Genomic DNA, 15,660 nt, shown 5'->3' with positions numbered 1-15,660 from the left:
TATTACTGTATAAACTTATATTAACTACTAGTATATGAAATATATACTATATTTTCCTTTTTCTAAAATAAATACTCCTTGTTTCTGAATTCAACATATCATTTACCAAATATAAAAAGATTGCACAAATTATATTGGAGTAAAAATAAACACTATGTACATATTCTTCAGAGTGATTATCAATATTTTTAAATTTTTTTTTTCTTTATCAAATTTGCAGACATTTTCTTAAAGGAAGTTCATACTATATAAATATTGCCTTTTGATGAGGTTTATACATGACTTTATCAACCTGAGAAAACAAAAACAATGACAGAAGACACCCACACTTAGCCAAATAAATATTTCAATTGAAGTTCAATATATATATATATATATTAATGAAAAATTGTTTATAACATCATTTATAAAGATTCTTTTATCTGCTCAGTTTTTCTCTCTCCTCTCTCTCTCTCACTTCTCTCTCTGTCCTCTCTCTATATTGCCATATCATCTTCCATCTTAAATAGAACTGTGATAATCTTGGTGTGCCCTTTACTGCTGTGACAGTTACCTGAATCAGACAATGTAATGTTGTCCAGATCAGTATGGATGTTAGCTTTGTTGTCCATTTCCAGAGCTAAATTTTTGTCACGGTTGTTCTTGAGATTATTTTGGCTTAGGTTTCGGTCCATCTGACTGCCCGAGTTACTGAAACATATACTGTAAGTGCAATGTTTATCTAGAATGGTAAAATGAAACAGTGGTGAGACACAGAGGGGGACAACATCCAACAACACACAACATTAATCACAGTGAAACAAAATCTCATATTTCATTCTGAAAGCTACATAGTATTTTTTTTCCCCTTAATCCAAGTGATTTTTTCTATCCAAAAGCCAGATATAAATCATAAACTATTTTTTCCCAAAACATTTATATATAATATTCATTCTTCTATCCAAAAGTTTCATTCTTTCAAGTAATTTTGGAAATATTTTCATGCACATATTTGTTCTCTCCCAAAATCAATTCTTCATAATCTGGCAAAAAATCAAAAAAAGATTTTTTTGTTTGTTTTTTTTTTGAGATTGTTTTACTGTAGCATAAAATAGGGAATAATAGTTCATGATAAAATTCAGAAAAGTTTGAATGTGATTTCATTTCTCATAATCAAGTTCTATAAATAAATATTTGGAATAATAATAAATATGAATACACCTAACCTTTAGGTTCTTCAGTCAATTACAGATATTTAATCTTTAATAACAAACTTTTCTGAGCTAGAAATAGCTGGAAATTTTACATTGTTTTTGATATGATCAGGCATCCAGATAGGATTTATGTTAGAATGACATTCATAAAATCTCCAGCATCAGAATATTGGTGATTAGAGATGGAATGTGTAATGTATAGAAAACCAACAGCAAGTTGCATACAAGGTCAGGGTCATAACAGAGGCAATACATAAAGTTCAAGGTCACACTGGTGGCAACACAACAAGTTTAAGGTCACATCAGTGGCATAACACGAAGGTTAAGGTCAGTAGAAAATTAACAGATATCAAGGTCACAAATACGTATTGACACATGAGAATTTAAGGTGAGTGAACAAGCTATATAAATTTTCTCTTTATTTATAAATAGAAAATATTCATACAAACTATTTAAAGTGATAATTCCAATAAAAAGAAAATTTAAAAAAATGTTGTTTCTATTTTAACAAGAATTACATTCTTTTTAATATCAAGTTCCTTAACTGTACTTTACTCATATACTATGCCAAACTTGAAATATTGTGTCTTTCCTCAGTCCATATTTTGTGAAGATTCAGGTACCTGGTATTTTAGATATTTTATGTATTTTATAATTCACTTCAATCCGTGTTGGCTTTGATGAATGAAAAAAAATGTATTTGCCATGGACTATATTATGAGTAGTTTTCAAGTTTTGTTTGCATTTCATGTTTCATGAAGTAATCGTATTTGACAGCCATAACTTCTAGACCTTATTGACAATTGATTAGGCTTCTGTGTTAATATGTAAGACCAATTTGTAGTTTTACCAGAAAACAAATATCTAGCCTTTAAAAATACCAGTAGAAAATACTTTTAGAATTTTCGAATTTATTTGTTTTCCAAGGATAGCATAAGCAGTAGAACAATGATGCTACAATATATAGTTCCAAAATGATTATATTTCAATTAAATATAAAAATGAATTGATACAGAGAATTTAGATAAGTATGATGGATGATGAGAAAACTGCATGTTCATAAACTTGTCAGAATATTATTGAAATAAAAGGAATATCAAAGATTTGTTTTTCTTTCTGGTAAATGCACTATATGTATTTCAAGGAAAGGAAATACTCAGGAATTGAAGGAGGGATCAATAGATGGGTGAGTGACAAAGGTTCAAATCAAGTGCTGTTTAGGAAAACATGTTAAGATTTAAACAATCTGGCATCAAAGGAGCAAAAATACAAAAGACAGAGAAAATCTGCTTAGGTCATGATCATGTGCACTTGCATTATGGCAGAACACAATGCTATATACAATGTACATGTACAATGTACTTATAATAAATTGATTTATATCTTAAATATGGGGAAACTGTCATAAATTATCAATATCATTTTAGTGAGAAAATTCATGGTCTTTTAAAAGATGAATATTTCCTGGATTTAAAGGAATATTTAAACAATAATTATGAAAAAGCAGTTAAATATCTCAAAAGATAAAACTTTTACATAAAATATCAGTTTATGAAATAGAACTGCCATTCCTAACTCTATGAAATATAACCGTTTTTCATCACAAAACGCAAAGTAAGTAACTTGTATTCAACATTATGAAATATATGGTCACATCTCTTATGAAATACTGATACTTTGTAATGTGCTTAGAGAAAATGATGACTTACTACGGAAAGTTTCCGGTCTTCGGATCTTCATTGTTGGCTGGAGATGGGGGACATATGTTAACCTGTGGTGGAAGTCCGGAGTCAGTCAATGCCAAAGCTTCACGATTCTGTTCCTCCAACATCCTCTGTAAAGTAAGCAATCGTTCAATCAAACATGGGCCCTGTCTAAACTGACATACTGAATGTCTAGTAGGAAACGTTTCTTAAAGGTATCCTTCCAAACAAACTATTAACAAATTTAAGGTTCAAACAACAAACTACAAATGTATCAACAAATTAAAGGCTCAAACAACAAACTATTAACAAATTAAAGGTTCTTAGACAAACAACACACTTAAACAAAATTATAATTGTCAGAAACTTGGTACAACATAAGTTGAATCTCAGAAATAAATGAGTATTAGAAATATCTTGACAAAGAGAACGCTACTACTTTTTAAGATGTTATATTTTTCTTTCTCATTTATGAGTTAAATTCATAGATTTTTTAACAAATTTCCAGAGGTATCAGAATATACTGTTACATAGATGATCTCAGAAAAATTTTCATCTAAAAAGAGATTTATTAAAGAGGTTTAACAATTCCTTCTTCAAGATCATATGGAACAGAAAGGAATGAAGCAAATTATTAACTTATACTATCGATAATATTCATGAAAACAACATTCATGTGTCCATAACACAATTCTTATTCTGGGTGTTATGACAATGTTGACTGAAAACAGTAAAGTCAGTAAAGTGATGACGAAACACATTGTGAAATACATCTCTACAAATACATTTAAATGATTAAAAGTAATGAAATTTACTCAGGTAAAATATTTTTGATGAACTGTACAATCAATATAATATGTTTCGGTGATGATGTCAATTAATTAATTGTTTCAGTGATGAAATGTATGTTCATTAATTTATCAGATGTTACAAAGATGAAACTAATTACATCATCTACTGACCTTGATAACTGTAAAACAAAGTCCTTGACACACAGGCACGCACACATACATATATGAGATTTGTCTAATAATCAATTATATAACTACTCATTAGATTTTATTTCAGATGTTCTTGCATTAAAGGTAAGACAGAATGTGATATTGGCTTAAGAGTTAGACAATAATGAAAGATGACAATTATCCACGCACCTAATTAAAAATATTAATAGCATAGAAAATCAAATGTAGCTATAAATACAATATAAAATAAATTCAAAATGCTCGCAGCAATAGGCAGTAAATAAATATTATGAATGAAGCATTCAGACACTTTTTTCTTCTTATTTTTTTTTAAGAATGGCACAGGTATGAAAGAACTTATGTCTCTAAAGAGCATTTATGTTGAAATATCAGTACTGCTTTATAATGAATTAAAACAATTTTTTTGTTCTTTTTTTTTGTTATTTTGCTTTAATTTAAACTGCATGGATATTTTGTTTTATTTTTCTTAATTTTTTCTACAAAACATTTATATTAATGTATATTTTTTCCTTTTTCCTCACCATATTCACTACTTTCCTTTCAAACGAGAAGACATACGTTTCTTGTACTATATATGTTTTATTTCTTAAACCTGTTAGCGAATTGTAAAATACAAATGTATGATAAAATAACATAATTTTCTAATTATTCCCCAAAAAAACCATTACGCCAGGTATGTAGCATGAGTATGCCTTTTAAGAAATTGCATAGCAGAGTATAGTACAACCTTTCTAATATGAGAACCTTAAATAATATATTGGTTAGTTGGACTAAGACAGGATCGATATTAGAATATACAAGTATTAATATGTAGTTTGTTTTATGAAATATTATATAACACTAAGATTTTGGATTAGGCCGTGACAGAATATACGAGGCATATCATATAGCTGATGAACAAAATCAGAAATTTACAATATATTAGAAAATTGGAAAATCCACCACCATATATATATAAATATATTTCAATTTAACTGAAAAATGTTGTTTTTTAGATTTATATTTTACAGTAGATAACTTTTTTATAATCTTCTATACAAATGTTTGTTTTAGAGAGAGAGAGAGAGAAGTAAGAGAAGAACTCACTAAAACAGCTTAATTAACATGTACTACTACTGCCTAACGATAAACTCCAATGTAAGGAGTCCTAATTAACATGTACTACTACTGCCTAACGATAAACTCCAATGTAAGGAGTCTTAATTAACATGTACTACTACTGCCTAACGATAAACTCCAATGTAAGGAGTCCTAATTAACATGTACTACTACTGCCTAACGATACACTCCAATGTAAGGAGTCTTAATTAACATGTACTACTACTGCCTAACGATACACTCCAATGTAAGGAGTCTTAATTAACATGTACTACTACTGCCTAACGATACACTCCAATGTAAGGAGTCTTAATTAACATGTACTACTACTGCCTAACGATACACTCCAATGTAAGGAGTCCTAATTAACATGTACTACTACTGCCTAACGATACACTCCAAAGTAAGGAGTCTTAATTAACATGTACTACTACTGCCTAACGATAAACTCCGATGTAACGAGTCCTAATTAACATGTACTACTACTGCCTAACGATAAACTCCAATGTAAGGAGTCTTAATTAACATGTACTACTACTGCCTAACGATACACTCCAATGTAAGGAGTCTTAATTAACATGTACTACTACTGCCTAACGATACACTCCAATGTAAGGAGTCTTAATTAACATGTACTACTACTGCCTAACGATAAACTCCAATGTAAGGAGTCTTAATTAACAAGTACTACTACTGCCTAACGATACACTCCAATGTAAGGAGTCCTAATTAACATGTACTACTACTGCCTAACGATACACTCCAATGTAAGGAGTCTTAATTAACATGTACTACTACTCCCTAACGATAAACTCCAATGTAAGGAGTCCTAATTAACATGTACTACTACTGCCTAAAGATACACTCCAATGTAAGGAGTCTTAATTAACATGTACTACTACTGCCTAACGATACACTCCAAAGTAAGGAGTCTTAATTAACATGTACTACTACTCTCTAACGATACACTCCAATGTAAGGAGTCTTAATTAACATGTACTACTACTGCCTAATGATACACTCCAATGTAAGGAGTCTTAATTAACATGTACTACTACTGCCTAACGATACACTCCAAAGTAAGGAGTCTTAATTAACATGTACTACTACTCTCTAACGATACACTCCAATGTAAGGAGTCTTAATTAACATGTACTACTACTGCCTAATGATAAACTCCAATGTAAGGAGTCTTAATTAACATGTACTACTACTGCCTAACGATACACTCCAATGTAAGGAGTCTTAATTAACATGTACTACTACTGCCTAACGATAAACTCCAATGTAAGGAGTCTTAATTAACATGTATACTACTGCCTAACGATAAACTCCAATGTAAGGAGTCTTAATTAACATGTACTACTACTGCCTAACGATAAACTCCAATGTAAGGAGTCCTAATTAACATGTACTACTACTGCCTAACGATACACTCCAATGTAAGGAGTCTTAATTAACATGTACTACTACTCCCTAACGATAAACTCCAATGTAAGGAGTCCTAATTAACATGTACTACTACTGCCTAAAGATACACTCCAATGTAAGGAGTCTTAATTAACATGTACTACTACTGCCTAACGATACACTCCAAAGTAAGGAGTCTTAATTAACATGTACTACTACTCTCTAACGATACACTCCAATGTAAGGAGTCTTAATTAACATGTACTACTACTGCCTAATGATACACTCCAATGTAAGGAGTCTTAATTAACATGTACTACTACTGCCTAACGATACACTCCAAAGTAAGGAGTCTTAATTAACATGTACTACTACTCTCTAACGATACACTCCAATGTAAGGAGTCTTAATTAACATGTACTACTACTGCCTAACGATACACTCCAATGTAAGGAGTCTTAATTAACATGTATACTACTCCCTAACGATAAACTCCAATGTACGGAGTCCTAATTAACATGTTCTACTACTGCCTAACGATACACTCCAATGTAAGGAGTCTTAATTAACATGTACTACTACTGCCTAACGATACACTCCAATGTAAGGAGTCTTAATTAACATGTACTACTACTGCCTAACGATACCCTCAAAATGTAAGGAGTCAAATTTCAAGTGAAATTCTGATGATACTGATAAGTTAGATTAAATGCTTGAATAGTTTATCAATATTATTCCTGGTGCAAATTAGGTAACTGTTTTCTAAATACATAGATGATCTAAACAATACTTTCTAGTTTGTACTGATCTAAACACATCATAGAAAACAATATCTGGATTATGTAATGAAGAAATTCCAGGTCTACAAAAGAATGTTTATCTGCATTTTCAGAAGGTCAAAGATTTTCAATGATAGAAATCCTTTTTCATCTAAATTGAAAAACTACTTTTACCAAAAATTCAATGTGTTAAAACCAGGCAGCCAATTGCAACATTTCTTTTTCAATTTTTTTCCACAGTAACTTTCAGCAAATGTTACCAAGCAAGGTAGTCTATTATCTTGTAAGATAGCTAGACCCTCTTTTGACCAAAATTTGGGGATTTCTTTTAAGATTTCTGAATAGGCAGGTTTTCAGATTAAATAGGTTAAACATTTTTACCATAAAATAGAATCTTGAAGCTTTTTGCTGCAAGAAGAATGTTCAATTTGGCAACTGGTTTTGCATCTATACAATGCAATGGTGATTAGAGTAACGCCTTTTAACCAAGATTGGTTAAAATGACAAACATGTGAGCTTGAAAGACAGATAAAAAGCTTTAAGCCAAGGAATTAACCTGATCAGTGAACTTTTCTTCCAATTCCTTTTTCAGATCATTTTGCCGCTGTAATTCAAGAAGGGGTGCAAACACATGGGAAATCAAACATACAGCTACAGGGTAAAAAGTAAATTGAAACTGCAGCAAGTGAAAAGCATGATTTAACAACTATTAAATTAAAAATTTCAAAATCTACAAAAATGGTAATAAAATTTGACCCAAGGGAACCATGGTTTGATACTTGGGATACCACTAACTAATGAGCCAAATAAAATGGGAATTTTTTCAGGATTATGTGGGAGAGCAAATCAAAACCAGAGCCAGGAAATCTAACCGAAAATAAATCAACTGTATATGTTCTAGCTAGGTGAAACACTATACAAATTTTACTATAACTATAAAATTCATATTTGAAATAAATTGATAGTTTTTCATTTAGTTATCAATTATCTTATCAGAACATTATCATTTCTTGGGAGTGAAATAAAAATTTGTATTGGGAAATGTTCTTACCGCAATTTTCTGTCCATCTTCTTCCTCCTCTGCAGCAGTTAATTCCTGTGCGTTGGCCAAGTTATCGACAGCGATAGCCAAGAACACATTTAGCAGTGTGTCTGATCCGAGTTAAGGACGAGCATCTTTTACTAGGATTGCTACATTCAACTCTGCTCGTAAATTGGCCAAGCTAGGTCCCTAACTAAGCTTCTACCGATACATAACCAAACAGGTCCATCAGAATCTGATTTTACTTCAAAAAGATGAAGCATACAATAATGATGGCTCTGATTTCGATAATATTCCTAAACCCTATAGCAAGGAAGGTCCTTATCTTAAAATTGTCCATAGGAATGTGTTATTAGATTTCAGTAGTAAATCTTAGTAAGGAACTTTCCTAATATTCAATAATCCCCCGTTTCTTTGGAATAAATTTAAGTTCAGGCATATTGTTGAAAATGGGCTCCAGATGAAACTAGCAATGTAAGCTGTAGTCTAATTTTGTACTCTTACATAAGATATTATCTATGGAAATTGAATGAAATTATTCGGAAATCCAGGAACATGAAAAATAAATCAAATTAGAACAACCCCCATATGTACAGATTTTATGTATATAATTTCATAGAAATTTACAGTAAAAGGAAGAAGGTTTACAAAATGAAATGAAAAATAAATGAGAACATCTCCCCTACGAACAGATTACATGTATTTATTATTATAGAAATTTACTGTAAAAGTAAGAAGTTTTTACTCCGACAAGCTTTCCTTAAACTGACACACATCATCCTGACCCCCATATCCTCCCCATCCCAGCCTCTTTATGAGAGGTGTGAAAATAAAGTATAGTAATGATTCCTGCGCTGTATAGACATCACTCCACCAGTTTATCATCTGTGTCGTATAAAGGATACAGTTACCAAACACGACCAGGATGATGAAGTACAGAGAGTAGATCATTCCGTGGCCCTCAATTCCACCGCCCGCTCGAATACCACTGTACATAACCTCATTCCAATCCTCACCAGTCAGGATCTACGAAAAACACGGAGACCAGTTTAGTAAAAATAAATATGCTTGGGTTATAGTTTGTGTTTATGAGCCGAAACCTACTGTAGCATTAGGTGGAGTCATACAGGCAGTGAACCGGTAAGTTAATACAAGTACACAAACAGGATGGATTTTTAATATATACAATTTAAGCTTAATATGAAACATGATTTTATACAAATATAAGCTGATTGAAACATGATTTTATCCATAAATTATTCAAAGTTATCAATAAAAATGAATAAACATGTTTATTGTCACAAACTGCATGCATTAAAAAAAAAATGAAAAAAGAGTTATCTCCCCTACAGTAGTAGCAATGTTTGCTGGTTTGCATTGACAGATTGATAATAAAATCAGAAAAAAAACTTTTATCTCAGTTGAGGTGGTAAACATACTATTGTCACAATTAATTGATGACTCAAAATTATGTTAATTAAATGTTAATTAATTCATATTTAATTTGCAGTGTGGGTTTTCCAGAAAATATACCAAAAAGATTGCTGCAGGACATGCATCTACTGTACAGTATCAAACTGATGCAATATATTTAAATAAATGTCATGTTGTGTTCATCTCTACCTGGAATACTGTGAGTAAAGCTCTAGGGAAGGTATCAAAATGGCTAGCTGGTCGACCATCTTCAAAGTTCATTCTGGAATACAAAATATCATTCAGTAATATATTCAAATTAATATTATTGTTTAACCATCACAAACAGTACATGTATATCAAATCTGACAATAATTTCTGGTTTTATGAAGACAGAAAACAATTCAACAGCAACTCTTATATGTCAATGAAAGCAGATCCAGGGAAACTGGTCGAATGATAGAAAGGTTGTCTCTATACAAAGGTCTTTATAATATATATCACTTGATGTCCTTATTTGACAGCAGATTATATAGATGTTTTCTACACACATATTGTATGTATCACAGATAAATTAAACCAGATGCTCCAATGGATTTATCTTTGCTTTCTAAGAAATTTCCCTTTATTTCACGAAAGAGAAGATTACAGATACAACATCTGTAAGATTGACATTTAAAACACCTTAAATTTGTAAGATATTACTTTTTCGAACTTTGAACTTCTATGTTTATCCATTATGACATTTTCAATAAGCATACTGGGTATTGCTAAAGCAATAAATGTCCCCTACCAGCCCCCTTCTAAAAATAGTAAGTGACCTTGACCTGGACCCAATATTCCTGAAAATTGAACTTGTCCAAGATATTATGATCCTTTATCATTGTGTGAAGTTTGGTCAAAATCCCTTCAGGAATGAAGCCTCTAGAGTGCTGACAATCTTTGGTGTTACATACGTAAATATGTGCAAGACGGACGGAGAGGAATCCTATAAAGTTCCATCAGTTTCACTGGTAGGGGATTAATTACTTAGCTAGTAATTAGTAGAAGCAAAACTGAGGAATGTGAATGAGTTTTGCAAAGCACAATATGTTCTGTTTAGTCGTTAATATTTACAGTTTTCATAGAAAGAGCACAGATGGATCAGGTTTACAGTAAAATGCTGACCAGGTGTTATATCAGTATAATACTTACTCTCCTCCAAACAGCTGCATCCCAAGGAGGGCAAAGATGAGGATAAAGAGGAAAAGGAGGAACAAGAGACTGACGATGGAACGCATACTGCTTAACAGGGACACCACCAGGTTCCGCAGGGAGGCCCAGTACCTGTATAACATTAACGAGATAATTTACAGGTATGGCTACAATGTATCTTCCATTCTAGTTACTGTTCAGCGAAAGTAAAGGTATATGAATGTAGTAATTGTATTTCCATCAAGCAAAAATCAATAAATTAATTTCAGTCCTGAATTGAACTTTAATACTACAAATACTCAAAATTTAAAAAAAAAAAAATTTAAAAATTCACCACAATCAAAAATTGAATTTGTAAAAATACCTGACACTAATTGAAATCCATTCTTAAAAATATTCTTAAATAATATATAATTAGCTTCCTATATTCAACTAATGGAAAGACATGTTTATCTGATAATTCACCACTGAAAGTCATTTCCTAGGATCAATTTGGACCTCCACAATATTAAATAGTTAATCCTTATAGTCTGAGTCAAATGAATTCAAGTTAGTTAGGCTTTAAACAAAACTCACTTAAAGAAAAAGTCAAAAGGTTTCCTATACTAAGAGAAATGTACAGTTTTTGAATGTATCAAAATGCAATGAGATCTATTAATAGTTACTTATGTATAGTTTGTGTACTATATATTCTGAAACCATCTTAAGTGTACTATTTTGAACAACAAACCTGGTAACTTTGAATATCCTAAGAAGTCTCAAAGCTCTGAGTGTACTTATACCGAAGGAGGCACCATCTTTGTACTCGGACCATATCACTTCAAAAATACTTCCTACGATGACCTGTCAACAGAAATAACAACAAACTCTTACATCAAATAAATTGTCTTCTCTCCAAACTGGTAAACATAAACAATATCACTTTAAAAACTATTTTCTACGGGACATGTGCCCAAAAAACACTCTCTCAACAAACATATAAATTATTTTCTATTGGACTTGCTAAGCATATCAAAACCATATCAAATTAAGAAGACTTATTTAAGAGTTATTGTAAAATAGTCACATTAACTTCTTGTTAAACAAAAATCATTTTTTTCATTTCTGATTTTCAGCAAACATTAAATCACTTTTGAAAACCAATAAAACATTGATATTATCTCCCCTTAGACCAGATATTTTACACCATGTAGGGTTTTGATTACCAGGTAATTCTTTTTCACAAACTTGCCGAAAAGCACATTATCTCCCCTTGGACCAATGAAATGGGGCAATTTTATTTAAACAGACTGTTTAAAAGAATTTTTAAAATTTTAGTAAAAATTCTAAATAAACATTTAATACCTGATCAATAAATAGTAACAGGGATACTTACAACACAGTCAAATATATTGAATGAGGACTGGAGATATATCCTGATTCCGAGACCGTACATTTTCAGTATCATCTCCATCAAGAAGAAAGCTAGGAATACAAATTCTGTAACATCTGAAATAGAAACCATCAATAGTGTATGACAGACTGATTATATACATGTAGGTATATATATGGGTAGTTAACAGTGACCATTCTAAGACAGTCTATCATTCACTGTAGTGGACAAAACATTGAAAAAAAAAATAGCACTTCTTCATTTTTCCACTTAATTCTATAAATTCAACACTATAAGGCTGCTTTATTTTCTTTGAATATGGAAATTAGCCATTAAATTGATTTGAAAATAAATATTTGAAGCATCCTGGAGAAAGAGAATCACTTAGATTTATTTTTTCTTATTCTGACAGAAATTAACGAAAATATTCTAATCTAACTTTATATGTTACTAGAGAACAAATTTGGACAGTATTTTATAAAGTGACTATCCATTAAGGTAGTTGCTGGATTATCTATATCAAATAAAGAAGTTCCCTGATCATCTTAACTTACATAAAAATAGGGTGTGCCACTCAGCCTGGCCATAATGCTCTGATGCTGTACAGACTGTGTTGAGGAAAACTAGTACAATCACGGACCAGTAGAAAGGCTGGCTTTTTACTAGGTGACGCGTTGAAATTCTGAAAAAAAAATATATGAAAAAATGACAAAATATTATCAGAAAAAAAAGAAGATTGCAAAAAAACATTTTGTGGAGTTTAAAAAAATGAAATTCTTTTATCATGTTCATCTTGTAAACCCAGAGGCCACATATACACAGATTAAATGTCTTCAGGTAAATTTGACCTGAAAAAATATTGACCTGAAATTGACCTGAATTGACATGAAGATATCTTGCCTTTGTACTGTTAATATATGATGCAGCAAGAGATGATCTTTATTATTAGACAAAAATGTATTGTAATATATTTCATTTTCTAGCAAACTGCAATTGACAGAGGTAGATTTATACAATTAAGGCATGGGCTCATAACTAGATACTGTATATCTCAGCCTCTGATAATTCTTTTGTTTGCAATTAATTATCCACCTACCTGAATCTTTTTTCTGCACGCCAAAATGATGAAAAGCGACCCCCAGAAGCTCTTCTACTGGCTAAAGTTCTTCCTCCTAAAGAGTTTGCTGAAAAGAAAATCAATGATATTAACTACATAATGTAATACAACCAAATATGATAAAAACTAAAAACAGCCTCTCTCACTATAAAAAGAAATTATACTGATATCATATTTGACCTAATAAGCACACCAGTCCTTATTACTTTTATAGAACTAGTTTTTTTCAAGGGAGGAGACTTACTGCACCAACTATAATAATCAAATTCCCTAAAAAGGTTACATACTTTATTGATAATGTCAATAAAGTGTGAAATGTCTTACACTATTTCTCAAAAATATATTTTTTCCTCAGAACTGATTTACATGAAAACATATCCCTAAATTGTGTGCCATCTTAAATAGCCAAGGGTTTATTATGTTTTAATGTATTCATCCTTTACAGATTTAGCCTTGGGGAACCATTTTCTGTATATGATCAGTTGGTTGAGATAATTGATTATATTCTAAATGTAAATGACAACCAAGGGAAATACATTGATGTTTAATGTTGGAACAATCTTAAAGGTTAATAAACCTTTGTTGGTAAAGTTGGATAATTCAGAGTCTGCGAGGTGGCAGTTGAAGGAAATATAAAAACAAGGCTACATTTGCCATTGGTGAATGGATGTAAACAAAATGTTCCCCTGGATAGCAAAGATGCCATTTTGTTATTTGGTTGAATATGTACAACTTATTTCTTTATATATAAATGCTGTTATACATTTAACAATAAACATTCAAATATTTCTGTAAGTATTGATATAGATCCCAACATTATCAAACCACCGTACCTTTATACTTTTAACTCCATATAGGTACAGCATACTTACAATGTATATTTATTTCTGACAATAAATCATCGTCATTGTCTTCGTTATTTTCATCACTAGTGTCTCGTCCTTCTTTGATCTGCTTTACTTTCCTCACTGCTGCCTGTCTTCTGGCTGTAAGGCAAATTTCATCCCCAGTTGAACTTTGTGTTATCACACCAAGGGACATAACTCTCAACAACATCAAACTCGCGGTTTCTCTAATTCGCATACATTTCCCATTTCTTTTAATTCATATTTAAAATAATACAAAACACTAACTATAAATTCAGCTTTATAACGGAATATTTCTCATTTTGCCTACATTATTGATGTATATTAACCATAAGGATCTCAATTTCTACAATTAATATCCATACACATACTATAATTTTACATTCTAATACTAATATACAATGTATACGTATTATAATTTTACATTCTAATACTAATATATACGTATTATAATTTTACATTCTAATACTATATAAACATACTATAATTTTACATTCTAATTTTACTAATATAAACATACTATAATTTTACATTCTAATACTATATAAACATACTATAATTTTACATTCTTATACTAATATATACGTATTATAATTTTACATTCTAATACTATATAAACATACTATAATTTTAAATTCTAATACTAATATAAACATACTATAATTTTACATTCTAATTTTACTAATATAAACATACTATAATCTTACATTCTAATAATGATATAAATATACAATAATTTTATATTCTAATACTAATATAAACATACTATAATTTTACATTTTTATACTACTAATACAATTGTACATACCTTCTATAATTCTAAGTTTATCTTCATCTGTTGTTCTTTCTTCATTAAGTATAACTTCTTCTGTAAGATTACAATAAACAAACATTATAGACATGAATTTGATTACATCTGCATAAATCTATACAATATCAGGATATTTTACCTATATGTAAGCCACCTGCATTTGTTAGGGTCGGTACATATATGTTGGCTAAATTGGTATTTGGGTAGGGAGTTGTATCTCCTTAACATATAAGGCCATATGAACATGGTTACTGTACATCAACAAAATCTGTGTGGATTAATTCTCTGTCCATTAGACTTCACATTAATTGTGTATCTGTTCAACAAATATTTCTAATTGTCAACAATCCTTGTTGGAAACATGATAATACATATAGATATTGCCTTATCAGTTTTATTAACTTTCTTATCAAGAGGAAATGTAAATATCCTTTTTAAACAAATCCTTAAAAAATAGATACAGCTAGCATAAAGAAGAAAAATAAATGTTTTATTTTCTGTGAGTACAATTGATATGAAGTATATATAAAATAAAGTTAACATTCAGTATATTATATATCTATTATACCCTGTATATATATCACACATTTACACTGTGAACATGTGAGCCAATTGCAAGGGCATTTGGTACAACAAGCATTGGACATGAGCAATGTATACTGTCCTGTATTATATGCCA

At 30.7% G+C, this 15,660-nt stretch overlaps 1 protein-coding gene across 1 annotated transcript in view; it reads right to left on the bottom strand.

Moving 5' to 3' along the window:
* The window catches only part of LOC117321880 (voltage-dependent calcium channel type A subunit alpha-1-like), a 173,939-nt gene that overhangs the window by 55,935 nt on the left and 102,344 nt on the right, over positions 1 to 15,660 (bottom strand). The window contains 13 exon segments of the mRNA XM_033876492.1: positions 554 to 702; positions 2,903 to 3,027; positions 7,723 to 7,770; positions 8,218 to 8,318; positions 9,114 to 9,234; positions 9,832 to 9,904; positions 10,816 to 10,947; positions 11,546 to 11,658; positions 12,191 to 12,303; positions 12,742 to 12,869; positions 13,284 to 13,371; positions 14,177 to 14,290; positions 14,979 to 15,038. Coding sequence (XP_033732383.1) covers positions 554 to 702; positions 2,903 to 3,027; positions 7,723 to 7,770; positions 8,218 to 8,318; positions 9,114 to 9,234; positions 9,832 to 9,904; positions 10,816 to 10,947; positions 11,546 to 11,658; positions 12,191 to 12,303; positions 12,742 to 12,869; positions 13,284 to 13,371; positions 14,177 to 14,290; positions 14,979 to 15,038 — 1,365 coding nt within the window.

The sequence above is a fragment of the Pecten maximus genome, chromosome 2 (assembly GCF_902652985.1).
Source record: "Pecten maximus chromosome 2, xPecMax1.1, whole genome shotgun sequence".
NCBI classification, from domain to species: domain Eukaryota; kingdom Metazoa; phylum Mollusca; class Bivalvia; order Pectinida; family Pectinidae; genus Pecten; species Pecten maximus.
Note: the sequence above shows the minus strand (reverse complement) of the source record. Positions and strands in the feature narration are given on the sequence as shown.